The sequence below is a fragment of the Cucurbita moschata genome, unplaced genomic scaffold, assembly GCF_002738365.1.
Source record: "Cucurbita moschata cultivar Rifu unplaced genomic scaffold, Cmos_1.0 Cmo_Scf00025, whole genome shotgun sequence".
Taxonomy (NCBI): Eukaryota; Viridiplantae; Streptophyta; class Magnoliopsida; order Cucurbitales; family Cucurbitaceae; genus Cucurbita; species Cucurbita moschata.
Window position 1 is genome coordinate 2818914 of NW_019268541.1, and position 15146 is coordinate 2834059.

The following is a 15146-nucleotide window of genomic DNA, read 5'->3' on the forward strand; positions in this document are numbered from 1 at the left end:
ACTATATGTATGGACATTACAGAACATTTCTCTCAGTAATGCAAGTACAAAAAAGCATGTATATGAACGTAGAAGTGGAAATGAGAACTGTCTAAATTTCAGGTCATATCATAGAGAAAAATAATTACTGAACATTATTGTTGTTTGAGATTACAACACTGACTTGACAACATTATATACACAGCAAATATCCTATCAGTAAATTATTTCCCCCCTTTTCGTGTAACGTAAAGCAAGCTATCAACTCATGAGGAACAAGAAAGCATACAAACGCCCGGCCGATAAGCCCAAGCTGGGGGCAACCGTGCATATTTTTCCATTCCTGGTTGCTCATCAAATGGCCGTTCCATTATCTTCAGCAGCCGACGAACCTCTCCAAAATCACCCTGCTCAGCTGCATCAATGGCAGTCTGGCATAGGTAGTTCCTGAGAATATATTTTGGATTTATTGCATCCATGGAGGCCTTGCGCTCCTCATCTGATATGCCACTAGCAGCAAGCTGCAAAAGCAATAGAATAATGGATAAGATAAAGGAAAATGTAATATCATTATATTTAAAGCACGCCAGCGTTCCTTAAATGTAGTGTCTTATGAAAATTCAGCTACTAACTGAAAACACATCTAGTAGCACTATAGAGTTTTCTGAAACTTGAACCAAGTCCAATATCTGGGCATGATTTCTGCCCAACGCAAACAGGACCGTGAGATGAGCATTAAGTTGTTTGGTTAGAGCCTGGAGGTTTTATGATTGGATGCCAGACACTGCCTCAAATTAGATAAAGAGGATGAGTTTAGCAAATGATAATCATATCAGTTTAATAATTTTCATTCTCCCCATCCAAATTGAAAACTGGAAAAGAATGTATAAGCCTAAACAGGTGGCTTTCCTCGATGCTTGTGGGGACCCCAGATTGTTATAGAGATATAATATTTAACTCAATATACTGAAAACAGAATGAAGGGAAAAAATGAAATTATGAATTGGTAGGTCTATTTTACTTTCTTTTTTTTTTTTTTTTGTAATAACCACGATACCCGATGGCACCCGTGTCACACCAAGGCCCCACCAGGAGATACGAAGTAACAAGATTTTAAAAATGCAAAGGAACAACAATAAAACAGATCAGAACCAACGGAGAAACAGAGATAGGTCAAGGTTTTAATTTATGACTGCTACTTTTTAACCATCAGGTATTTAAGGTCACTATACCTCCGCTATGTAGATCTTTACCCAGCTGACCCAAGCTTCCTTTCGCTCCTTGCCCATATCTAACAGAACAGCCTTCAGAGGGACCAACAACTCCTCCTCTGGGGTGCTGGGATCAGCTTTGATATTGGAAAGTGATCTAAAGAAATTTGTATAATCAACTTTGTCAACAGCCATGTTGTTGAGAAGCTTGCTGATTAACTGTTTATTGTACTTTGGTAGACCAATTTTCTTGGTCATGATTGTTTGATAGTCATCCATAAATTTGTCTCCGTATCTGTAAGAGAAGAGGGGAAACGTCATATTATGAGTGCAATGATAGGTCAACAGTTCTAGAAGAAAACATAAGTTCGATAAGGTAAAACTACCTCTCCATGGCATAGTTTGCTTCTTTATCATTTATTAATTCAGCAGCGGAAAGTGTTGAAGCAAACTGGGCTATATTCCATAAGCCTACATCTGGCTGATTTGCAAAACAGTATCTTCTGCCCGGAAGATCAGTTGTATTAGGCGTATAACTAGGATCAAAAGCATCCAAAAATCCGAAGGGACCATAATCAATGGTAAGACCCAAGATGCTCATATTGTCAGTGTTGAGTACACCATGTGTGAACCCAACTCCCTGCCAACTTGCTATTAAGGAAGCAGTTCGCTCAGCAACTTCTACAGCCCAAGCTGATAATATCAACCATGTAAAGGAAATAAAAAACAAAAGAGTCATTAAGATAAAATGTGAAATCCTTTTTGTGCAGAAACAGCAAGTTGAATGCAACTAAAAGGAGAACTACATCAACCATGCCATAAAATGGAGAATTTTTTCATACACTTCTGTCCCTTCTCTCCATAAAAGCTCAGTTTCTTACCCAAAAAATTTATAAATGAATAAAAATAAACAAAAATAAATAAATAAAAAGATCGCATGCGCTGGCCTCTACAAAACTTCACAGACAAGAAAAGAAGTAAGCTGTTAAACTGGATTCATCACATAGGCCATGCTGTCCTTGGGTTGCTAATAAATTCCAGGTTGCTGCCAAATACCGTAAAGGAATAAAATTTTAACACGAATCCAGACCAAGGTCTTGAGAGAGAAGAATGACTGAAACCGTCGCTTAATAATAGGCATGAAATGTTCCTTTATGTACTTCCATGGCCACTTTGCAGAAGATGGTGGGGGTGGATTTTTACATGATGTAGGAATATATTTAGAAGGCATTTTCTTTGTGATGATATCTCCATAAGGAGAGCTTTGTGCTTCTTTATCGAGAAAAGACAGTCCTCCCTTTTCTGCAGGGAGGTTTATAATACTCTATGGAACAAGGTGTAGGTCATCTTTCCACGTATAGTTCCTGAACAATTTTTCTATATCCGAAGCCACTTTTTGTGGCATTTTGAACAGCATTAGTCTTTTTTCATTTTGTCAACGAAAAGTTTGTTTCTTGTTAGAAAAAATATCATTAATCGACTTATCATTCTATGTACGTTTTTTTTTTTGTGAAGTATTTTTTTACATTAATTTAAAAGATTTATCTATAAAAAAAGTATTAATATATCAACAAATACACACATATTCTATTAAAAAGAAGAAAAAAAATGTGTCCTGATGTGTCTGTGTGCTACTTTTTTAGAAATTGACAAGTCACCGTATCTATGTTCTACATTTTAAAAATTAACATGTCACCAAATCTATGTCATATCAAATTGTTAACAGAAAAGAATACCTGCATACTTGTTTGAAGTGAGATCAACAACTGAACTATCTTCATCGCCCGTGCTGAAAGATAAACTCTGACTGCTGCTCATATTCTCGAAGTGCGGAAAATGGTGGCGGATTGCGTAGTCTGCTAAAGCCCGAACAATTTTATAATCATCCTTCCCTCTAGAGGCATGAATTTGGAAGGATCCAAAACGCAAAAAGGATTGAGCCACTCGACATACGATTGCACCAGGCTCTTCTTTTTGATTCCCACTACAAATTGAAACAATCGGAACTTATTATTGCATTTCCATACCAGCATCAATTTATATCTCTTCACATTTTTTAGTTAATTAACATGTTCAAAACTACCAAAAGAGTACCTAAATATAAGTACTCAAGAAATCATGATTTCAACTAAAATAAAATAAAAATCCTAACATGTTCATATCAATGCCAATTGGAATTTATTTGTGTTAGAAAGGTTTTGCAGAAAAAAAGACATATTCAGAGATTATGAATTCTTGAATTTTTTAGAAAATCCTATTCAAATCCATGAGAAGATGTAAGATCATCTTATAACTACAAATGTTCTTAACTGCCATCTTGACCAGATTATTTTATCTACGTACTCATAAAACATGTCGCGGGTAACAAATGTTCCTGTGGTCAGAAGACAAAGTGCACGAGTTGTTGGTATTCCAAGACTATGCATTGCTTCACTACAAAGGAACTCCCTGATGCTACTTCGTAGCACAGCCAAGCCATCTGCAAACCGACTGTATGGCGTCTTCCCAGCACCTTTTAACTGCAACTCCCACCTTTCAGATCGGGGATTAAGTATCTCTCCAAGGGTTATTGCTCGACCATCACCCAACTGCCCAGCCCACATGCCAAACTGATGGCCCCCGTAACATTGAGCATAAGGTGACCTGTAATACACGATATCAGCAGGCAGGGGATAATGAAGATCAGAATGCTGGTGCTGTCAATCAAATAATATTTCACACTTACACTCCAACTAATGGAGATGCGCCAGAGAACAAGAGGGGGAAATCTGGCCTTTCAAATCTGCAGTGACAAAAGCAAAATCCTTCAGCTCTTGCGTAAGGGAGAGGACATCACAGACATATAATTGACTACAGCAGATTAAGACTGAAATACAAAGAGAAAAGTATCATTATAACACTCGTACAGTAACCAATCATAACGGTCCAGGTAATCTTCCAGCGACCTCAACAGCTCTTGAGAAGCATATTGTTCAAAAAGAGTTCATACAACTAAGGGGATGAGCTATCTCTAAGAAGCCATTGGATTACAAAAAGGAATTCCAATTGCAATTGATATGACGAAGCTAAAATTGCAAAAATCATTGGACAAAGAACACCAAGTAGAGGCAAGAACACAGACCAGGTCCCAAAATCCTCAAAGTTTTCACTCTTTCCTTTGAAGACTCTTCAATTTGTTTCATGCCACAACCTCCACACGGGAAGGAGTACAAAAGAAAATGATTAGGTTTGGTGTTGGGTCCTATCTATGTGCTTTGTTTAAGCATCAGGAGTTATACAAGACTTTTTTTATCACTTTTTATTTTTTTTCGAGTGTTTTTACGGCCCAAAATTTTGGAATTGATCTCTACAATTGTTTCGTTTAAATTGGGGTGCTCCATTGCCTGTTGAAAGAGAATGTTATGCAGTTATCGTGGATACTTTCTTCAAAGAAGTTAAGATCTTATGAATTAATGTTTATTCTAAAAATCCGAGCTTTCATGGAGATAAATGAAAAAAATAACAAGGACATATAAAAAACGAGCTTAATTACAAAAAGGTCAAATGATTGATGCCCACAAAGAAGCATTAAACCTCATCACCTCCCAAACTTCATCAAAGGTCCAAACTTCATCAAAGGACCCCTCAACTCCATGGAAAATCATATTATTTCTCTTGCGTCAATTACCACACCAAAGAAATTAGCATGCCACAAGACCTTTCCCTTCTCCAAAAAATGAACTCGTAAACACTCCTCAATCATAGTGTAACTATCCCTATTCCAAGCCAAACACAACCTAAAGGAGCTCATCCACCAAAACCAGAGAGTTTAACCAAACTGGCAACCCACGACAAGTGATGGAGATCCTCCACCTAACGCTTACAAAGAATGCACTATCAAATGTACAACATAAAGGATGAGTGTCCTTGAACATCTCCCATGTAAAACATGCCACAAAAAAAATTCCCTTCCTAGAGATTTTAACCTCCCAAAGAGGGGAAAACAAAGGCAATTGAGAGCGAGGAAGGGATAGACAACATGTAGAAAAAAGAACTACAAAAGAAGCCCCACTAATAGTCACGAATCCAAAACCTAGATTCCTTTCTCCCTTGGTACAGGTGTTAATCACAAAGAAGAGAAAAAAGCCCACCAAGTCTAATGTCCCTCAAATAGAGCATCGCAAACCAAAAGACAAAGAAGAGGATGGTTTTATGGAATTATGTTGTAAAGGCAGTTTTCTGGAATCTATAGATAGAAAGAAACATCAGGATTTGGTGAGGCCCTTCTGAGGGATGGATGGGGTTTTTCATCTTGCAAAATATAACTGTTTTGGGTCGACCTCTTTAGATAAGGAGTGTGAACTCTACTCTTTTTGCTAGTTGTTTCAAAATTAGGAAGGTTTTGTGCATTCTTCCCAGTTTTACAAGTGATTTGTATATCGGGAATTTGTAAGGTTCTTGTGAGAAATAGGTATATTTATTTTGCATCAAAAGAAAGAAGACCTTCAAAAGGTTCTGCATCAATCTAACTGAATATATTCATACTTTATTTAATAAACAATAATGATAAAAAAAGACCTCTAAATTGTATCTTAAGTGTCCAGTAGAGTGTACAGTGCATCAGACTATGATCTTCAAGATGCTTCTCAAACTAAATGTCCATGTTTCATAATTTATAGTACATAGTGTAAATACCTCATCTATCAATTATCATAAAGCAAAAAGAAAAAATAAGAAAACTCACTCTTGAAGATCCAAATCTAGCAAATCAGCAACTGATTCCGACCAAGCAACAAGCTGAGGACTTTCTACTTCAACTGAAGGTAATACATTTGAATAACATGCATGTAACACCTAAGATTCATATCGTAGATAAACTAATCAGTCATAATAGTAGACTAACCCATAAAACCAAATCTAGCCATCAAAGCTATTGGTTCATAACCCATGCGAAACCAGAAGAGGAACTGGGAAATGAAAATGAAGGGGTAAGCACAACCCTTTTTCCCAAAATTAAGAAAAACAGCATGGAAGTTTAACACAAGCAATTAATTGCATCTAGAATGGATCTCATGCTTACAATAAAATACTAATTAAAACTTATCATCAAAAAAAAGCCTAAAAAACCTTGAGAGTTCTCTTATCAAACAGAAAAAACCAAATTCAAAGTCCTTTTTATCACCGAGAAGCAACTGAAACTCGCAGTAAGGAAAAGCCATTAAACTATAGCATATAAAAGAGCTCCTACTCGAGCTTTCAATTGATTACAAACATAATTCCACACGGTCCACACTTCCTGTAAATACAAGTACCAACCCCAACTCTAATTTCCAAAAAATTGTACTTCAAAAAAGAACAAATAGAAGCTGAAAACAAAGAAATAGTACCTGTCGTGGAAGGACATCGGTACGGGGATCGCCAGGCAACTCTCTGACAAATGAATTGTCCCAGTTAAGTTCTTCGAGCTTCTTTTTCGCCCCGTGCTCGACTCCACTACCTAAACCCCCACGATCGTCACTATTCAAGCTTTGATTCTTCAAACCATCCGCCACGGAGTCGACAGACGCCGAAACCTCCGGTGAAGCAGAGTCCATGGAAACTCTCCGGCGGCCGTGGCGAGAGTGGCCGACGAGTGGTGAAGGTGAAGAGAAAATAGAGGCAGGAGGACGGCGGTGAATGAGGGTAGTCGAATGGCGGCGAACTAAGCCGAGACGGTGGCGGTGGCCATGGCAGAGGAGAGAAATGTGGGGAAGCAACGAGAGCTTGGGGAAGAGATGTGAAACCAATGACATTCCGTTTTTTGTTGGACTTCTTTTTTTTTCTTTTCTCTTTTTTATTTTTATGTTCCGACTTTGTATCTTTATTATTTAAAAAAAAAATTAAAAATATATTTAATCTTCCAAACCACGATACTTTATTTCAAAAATACCTTTTAAACTTTTAAAATGATTTCAAAAATATTTCTGAATTTTCCAAAGTAACATAATGATTCATCGAAATAATGAGTCACCATCGATATCGACACATCTGAGATTGCCAAATGTTCGGGAGTTCCGCTATTCAATCCTTTTCCTTCTTCTTCTTGTTGTATATCTCGTTCATACACATCTTCTCTTTGTTTCTCGAGCCTATAGTGAGTTACAGACAGAATTCGAAAATGTCAAATTTTTTATGATTCCACTATACATGATTGAGTTGCGAAAATTTCTAGATGGGTATCCCACACCTTAACTGAATTATTTGTGGTTAAAGAATCTCTTTCTAGTTGCTCTGGAACAATTAGGAGACTCTCTAGAAGAAAGATGGGGTTCTGCTTCTAGTGGCTACATGCTATGTGGGTGGTGGTCCCACTTATGGGGTCAAATCAATACGTTCAAATTAAACATTTATTTAAGATAAATAAAATATATCAATACCACAAATTCTTAAACATAAGGGAAAAATCTAACTGGTGTAACTATCCTAAATTTTACCTATTTAATCTAGGTCATTGCTCTATCTTGAAATGCTGAATTTAGGCTCTTATCATAAATGCTACTTATACTTGCCTTTTATTACCTCATGAATAACTAATACAATAATACAAGGGAAACAAAGGAAAAAGAACAACACTGAAACAACTGTCTTATACTACCCTACTATATATTATGCGACTACAATTCAACCTATACTAACCTATACTAATGATGCAAACGGGAATTCAACCTAAACTAACCTATACTTTGAATGCAAACGAAATTCAACCTATACTAATCTATACTATGAAATGGAAAACAACTATCATATGCATGTGCCACAATCCTGGGATGTGCGATGCCGCCGTCGATCTCACATGGGTGTCTTGCCTTTATCTGAAAAATATAGTAGTACAATGCTTGAGTATTTCCAGAATACTCTGTAAGTGACCCACTATTAAGGTTATGCAACAATCACATGCAATGAGATAATGGGACCTATCTTTCAATTTGTCTTCCTACAGTGCTGTTCTAACGGGTAAATTTGGACGTGTATCATATACTCTACACACAGCCCATACGTGCAAGTATGGGCTCACCAATCAGTTCGCACACCGCTTGACCACCTTATTAGTCGGGGGAGCATACACTAGGACGCTCCCTAGGCCGGACACCCGTTAAAACTAGTAACCGTCACGGCAGCGCTATGCAAAACATAACCATCGTTGTCCTGCCATTGGATGTACGTGTTCGTACCCTCGTGATGGAATAGGGGTATCCCCCCAATGCATGAACACACATAATGCATGAGGTCCCCATTACTTCTACCTTATCATTAATGAATATAACCTCGCTATCATCTTTCATGTTTAACGTGTCATTTCTCATTTTCAATCTACATGTCATACATAGTCCTAACAGGGTTATATTTCAAGCAATTTACCGTATGTCATGTCATACATTTCATGCTGTTTACATTCATATATTTCGTACAATCATGCCATAATCATTTAGGAACATCATAAACGTCATAAGCACTACATATCACATCATACTAAACAGCATACATTCACGTTCACAAGATTACGTACTTAAGCACAACAGTCTAGCATACAATTTAATGACACGTGCGAATCCATGGGCAAGTGCCAACATACAACAAACAACGTGTAACCTACGACGGGTGAGCCACTTACTTGGTAGGTCTTAGTCGAAGTACTCCCTAAAATATAAACGTAAGCTCCTCGCTCCTCATATACGTCCTACGCTTCCCTCGGTGGTTGGTTTCTATTGGATCATTCGTCACCTTTGTTAGTATTTCACGAACACAATTAATTTTCAACTTGAATTTGTGAAACACGGCCTTAAAATGATCTATTTTACCTTAAATGGGATCGAAATCAAGTTCGGGAGAGTCGAAACGGTTCCAAACAGAATGGAAACAAGTTTCCCGAGCCGAATAAGCCGCTAGAGCCGAGAAGCCGCCGCCAAGCTGATCAAGCTGCTGGAGCCGAGGGGGTGTCGCATTGCTGACGTGCCACATGGCACAACCAGATGGCGACGCATGTGCAGCGGTCTCGGGTCAAGCGTGCGGGCTGTCAAGTAGGTCAGATTCTGGATGCGGGTTGTGGTTGCGGTGGGCTGGGCTGGACACTACCATTGGGCCGCGTTTTGTTTCGACGGGCCAAGGGTTTATTCGTTGGGTCGTGGGTCAGAGGTCAGGTCGGACTTCGTCTTCCTCGCCCGATTTCCAGCGAATTTTTAGGCGACGCTCTCTCTCTCTTTGGTCACGGCGTTTCGACGTCCTTTTTAACTCCTCCTTCCTCCATTTTCGAGTCTCCTTCTCCCCTTAATTCCACTTATGGTATTTGTTTGGTTCGTAAAGGCCTAACACTCCCGGATCTGAGAGGGTTCGAAAACCCGACGTTCTGTCTCCCTTACCCGACGGTGAACAACGTGTAGGAATCGTCTAATTCTACCCCTGGTGTATGTAAAAGTCTCTGGGATTATTTTTGTTGCGTAAATCGGAGGTTTCGACGTCGATTTCGTAGGGTTTGGCTTTGTCGAAGCTTCGTCGGCTTTTCTCACTGTCTTTCTCGTTTTCTCACTATTTTTCTTCCCTTCAGGTATCTTGGAGGTGGCTGAAGGTCGGGTTTAGTTTCCGTGGTGACCCTGCTGTCAGGCGCTCTTTGTGGGCCGTGTGCGACCGAAAACTCCAGCATCTTCGGTCCTGCCGACGACCATTTTTCTTTTTATAACTGATCCGTTACATTATCTACCCCTAAAAAGAACTTTCGCCCTCGAAAGTCTCGAACTCCTGGATCAATTCAGGATATTTTTCTTTTATTTCATCCTCTCGTTCCCACGTCGCTTCTTCGATTTGGTGGTTTCGCCACAATACCTTGACGAAACCTATGTTTCTATTACGTAAGGCTTTCACTTCTCGAGTTAGGATTTTAATGGGTTTCTCTTGATAACTTAAGTTTTCCTCGATCTCGAGAGGTATGTAGTCTATCACGTGCGTAGGGTCTGGAATATATTTCCTCAACATGGACACATGAAATACATCGTGTACGCTCAAAAGTGAAGGTGGTAAGGCTAGTTCGTATGCTACTGAACCTATTTTTTCTAGAATTTCAAACGGTTCGATAAAGCGGGGGCTTAGCTTCCCCTTACGTCCAAATCTTAGAACGCATTTCATAGGAGCCACTTTTAGGAACACCGGGTCCCCCTCTTCGAACTCTAAGTTCCTACGCCTAACGTCGGCGTAGCTCTTTTGCCTACTTTGTGCGGTGCGCATCCTTGCTCTAATTTTCTGTACCGCATCATTGGTGATGCGGACCAGCTTGGGTTACCAGTTCTCATTCTCCTACTTCGTCCCAACACAATGGGGATCTACACCATTTTCTATATAACGCTTCAAACGGTACCATCCCGATGGTTGCTTGGAAACTGTTGTTGTACGAGAATTCCAAAGTGCAGCTCTTTTGCCTACTTTGTGCGGTGCGCATCCTTGCTCTAATTTTTTGTACCGCCTCATTGGTGATGCGAACCAGCTTGGGTCCTACCAGTTCTCATTCTCCTACTTCGTCCCAACACAATGGGGATCTACACCATTTTCTATATAACGCTTCAAACGGTGCCATCCCGATGGTTGCTTGGAAATTGTTGTTGTACGAGAATTCCATTAAGTGTAGTTTAGTGTCCCAACTCCATGTAAAATCCATAACACATGCCCGAAGCATGTCTTCCAGAATTTGGTTTAATCGTTTCGTTTGGCCATCAGTTTATGGGTGGAGGGTTGTGCTAAAGTCTAAGCGAGTACCCAACGATTTTTGGAGTTCGTGCCAAAAGGCCAACGTAAAATACGGGTCCCGATCCGACACTATAGATACCGAGACTCCATGCAACCTCACAATTTCTTCTACATACAGTTGAGCCCAGTTGTCTACTGTATATGTTGCCTTACCTGGTAGGAAGTGTGCCGACTTTGTCAGACGATCGACAATTACCCAAATTACCCTATAATCCTTTAGTGTCTTGGGTAGGCCTACTATGAAATCCATAGCAATATTTTCCCATTTCCATTTCGGTATACTTAGAGGTTGTAGTAGTCCGGCGGTTTTCTGCCTAAGGGCTTTTACTTGTTGGCACACTAGACATTTACTCACGTATTCCGCGATATCCTTTTTCATACTTTGCCACCAGAAGTGTTGTTTTAGGTCTCGATACATCTTTGTACCACCTGGATGTATCAAGAAGGGTGAGTTGTGTGCTTCAGTTAGGATTTCGTTCTTTATTTCGTTTACCGGTGGGACACATAAACGTCCTTGACATAATAGTCCATCATCTGTTGACTTAGAAAAACCGTCCATTGGGCCTACTTTCAACTAGTCTAGGATTTTTTTTAGGCTTGGGTCCTCACGTTGTGAGTCTATGATCCTCTGTCTGAGCGTGGGACGCACTATCAGTCGGACTATTTGGGCTACAACCTCCTTGGCTACTACCGATATGTCAGCTCATTCGAAATCAGGTCGCACTCGTGGCTCCCTTGTGATGAGGGTCAACGAGTCTACTACTTTTCGACTTAGTGCGTCAGCGACTATGTTTGCTTTTTCAGGGTGGTACTGGATATCTATGTCGTAATTTTTTACCAACTCTAGCCATCTACGTTGTCTCATGTTCAATTCTTTTTGTGTGAACATGTATTTTAGACTTTTATGGTCCGTGTAAATTTGGGTCTTTTCACCATACAGGTAGTGTCGCCAAATTTTTAACGTGAACACCACCGCCGCCAACTCCAAATCATGTGTAGGATAGTTTTTCTTATAATCCTTTAATTGGCGTGACGCGTACGCAATAACCTTGCCATGTTGCATCAGTACACAACTCAGTCCTTTTTTGGATGCATCACTGTAAATCACGTATCCCACAGAGCTTTCTGGAACCGTGAGCACTGGGGCGGACACTAGTCTTTGTTTTAGTTCCTGAAAGCTGGCCTCACAAGTATCGTTCCATACGAAAAGTACGCCTTCGTTTGTCAATTGGGTGAGAGACGAGGCTATTCTAGCAAAGTCTTGGACAAACCTTTGATAGTAACCCGCCAATCCCAAGAAACTTCGTATCTCGGTGACCGTAGCTGGGTGTTTCCATTTTGTGATGGCTTCTATCTTGGTGGGATCTACTATAATTCCGTCTTTAGACACTATGTATCCCAAGAACAAAACCTGTCGTAGCCAAAATTCGCATTTCGAGAATTTGGCATACAACTTGTTCTCCCTTAAGACAGATAGGGCTTTTTGGAGGTGCTCTTTCTGTTCTAGGTCCGTTTTCAAGTATATCAAGATGTTGTCTATGAACACAATCACAAACGAGTCTAAGCACTCCTTAAATACTCGGTTCATTAATTCCATGAACATCGCTGCGGCGTTGGTAAGGCCAAAGGACATTACCACAAACCCATAGTGACCATATCTGGTTCGAAAGGATGTTTTCGGTATATCCTCATTTTTAATCTTAATTTGATGGTATCCTGATCGAAGGTCTATTTTGGAAAACATTATTGCCTCTCAAAGTTATTCAAATAGGTCTTCGATGCGGGGTAAAGGATATTTGTTCTTTACCGTTCTCTTATTTAATTCTCTATAGTCAATGCATAGACGCATAGATCCATCTTTCTTTTTAACAAACAACACTGGCGCACCTTAAGGGGATACACTAGGTCGAATAAAGCCTTTATCTAATAGATCTTGCAGTTGTGATTTAAGTTCTTTTAGTTCTACGGGGCCATGCGGTATGGGACTTTAGAGATGGGTCTTGTTCCTGGTTCTAGTTCTATTTCCAAGTCTACCACTTGCGATAGAGGGATTTTGGGGAGGTCCTCCGGGAAGACATCAGTGAATTCGTTTACTATGGGTACTGTATCTATTGTTTTCTCTTTTCCTTTGGTGTTTACTGCACAGGCTAGAATCGCCCACCCACCTTGTTGTACCGGGCGTCTCGCTTTCATCATCGATATTATTTTTGGGTGGTACCTGTGAAGGTTCCTTTAAACTTAAAAAGGTAAGTTGCACATCTTCTTAGGTGAAATTGGCTTGGTGTTCAGTGTGGGTTGTCTCCCCTATCAAAAAAGAGTTGGAGTCAAGAGAAGGAAAGGGGGTGGAGGAATTGGTCGACTCATCAGGCTCACCGGTGAGGAGAAGCGTTTGGAGGTGTGAATACCACTTCTTTCTTATGGCAGTCTATGCTAACAAAGTTTTCGGCTAGCCAGTCCATTCCTAGTATGACGTCAAAATCCGTCATATCTACTACTTTTAGGCCTACGTGAATGGTTCGTCCAGTTATTACCACTTGTCTGTCTTTTACTCTATTTTTCATGACTAGGTCTACCCTTGCTGGGTACCGACCTACAATACATGCATTAAGGATTCTACTACGAACCCTGCTTGTCTAACAAATGGTAAAGAAACAAACAAATTGGTAGAACCCGAATCAAACAACGTCAATGCAAAGTGTCCTTGTATAGAAAGCGTACCTGTCACCACGGTTCAAGACGTTTTTGCCTCTTTACTGGTCATTGCATATGCCCTGGTCTGTGGGCGGGTTTGTATGGCGCGTTCTCGAATGACGGGTCCTCTAAGGGGTTCCCTTGGGTTTCCCGTGCCCCTTGTAGGGCAAGCTCTGGCCACGTGACTTGCACGACCGCAGTGATAACACACACCGGAGCCTACCAAACATTTGCCACCATGTTGTTTTCCACAGTCGTGGCACAGGGGTTTTTCCGGTACTAGGTATCGGGCTACTAAGGGTGGAGCAGGTGGCCTGTTTTAATGTCGAGGTCTCTAGAGTGGCGGTTGGAATTCTGTGGGTCCGACCTCGATAGGGAGTTTCTTTCCTATGACAACCATTGGCTCCGGGTTTTTCTTCTCCGGAGGTTCCTCCAGGGCCTTGCTCATCCTCAGGGCCTCTTCGTAAGTTTTCGGGTTAAAAGCCTCCAACATGCGACAGGCCTTCGGGTTCAACCCCAACACAAATTTCCCCATCTCTTTCTTTTCAGTATCTGCTAGTGACGTTGCGAACCTTCTTAATCTCATGAATTCCTGATCATACTGATCCACCGTGCGTTCGCCTTGGGTTAAGTGGTTAAATTCTTGTTGTTTCTTTATACAGGTTTCCTTTGGATAGTAATACTTCAGGAAGGCTTCCTTAAAGGCTTCCCACGAAGATCCCCCTCTCGGGTTGATACTCTGTTTATTATTCACCCACCACACTTCTGCGTCTTTTTGCAGTACATATGCGCACACGATACTTTATGTTCATCAGGGCATCTCATTGATTCAAAGGTCATTTTCATGTTTGCGATCCACATCTGAGCTACTGTAGGATCTTCCTTTGAACCGACAAATGGACGGGGATTATATCGCTTGAGTCTTTCAACCAACTCGCCCCCCTGTCCGGTTGTAGGTTTTTGGCCGGTTGTGTAGCTATCGCATCCACCGATTGTGTGACCGTCGCGTTGGCGGGTTGCGTGGCCATCATTGCTGCGACTTGTTGCGTAGCTAACAACGTGGCCTGTTGTGTGGCCAGCATTGTTTGCATTGTCGTTTGGAGTGACTCCAACATTAATCTTGTGGCGAGGTCTAACCCGGCTTGTGGTGCAGCTTGAGGGGGCAGTGCGTTTTTTAGAGGGGGTGCAGCTTGTGGGGGAGGTGCGTATTCAGGAGGGGGTACAGCCTGTGGGGAAGGTGCGTATTTAGGAGGGGGTACAACTTGTGGGGGAGGTTCGTATTCAGGAAGTGGTTCAAACGCATAGGGTCCAGTAGTCGACCCTTCTTGGGAAGAGCTTCTTTCGGCTTCTCTTCTTCCCCACTCCTAATGTGAGGTCGTCCTCTCCCTCTTCTACCTCTTCTACGCCCTCTGTGTGGCATGGTTCTAGAAACCAAGAAAGTGATTTTATCTAAGTCTATGATTTACTTATAACATTCCTTACATTATACTATATAATTCAAGGAAAAGAAAACAT

General features: G+C 40.8%; 1 protein-coding gene across 1 annotated transcript; it reads right to left on the reverse strand.

The window, feature by feature from the left end:
* Nucleotides 1-88: 88 nt before the first annotated feature.
* On the reverse strand, nt 89-6989 carry LOC111461421 (UPF0061 protein azo1574-like). The gene is made up of 8 exons (XM_023104937.1): nt 6557-6989; nt 5914-6023; nt 3916-3972; nt 3534-3833; nt 2927-3174; nt 1577-1883; nt 1212-1485; nt 89-500 (listed from the first exon to the last, which is right to left on the reverse strand). The coding sequence occupies exons 1-8, from the start codon at nt 6959-6961 to the stop codon at nt 246-248; spliced, it is 1956 nt and encodes a 651-aa protein (XP_022960705.1). The 5' UTR covers nt 6962-6989; the 3' UTR covers nt 89-245.
* Between the last annotated feature and the right edge of the window lie 8157 nt (nt 6990-15146).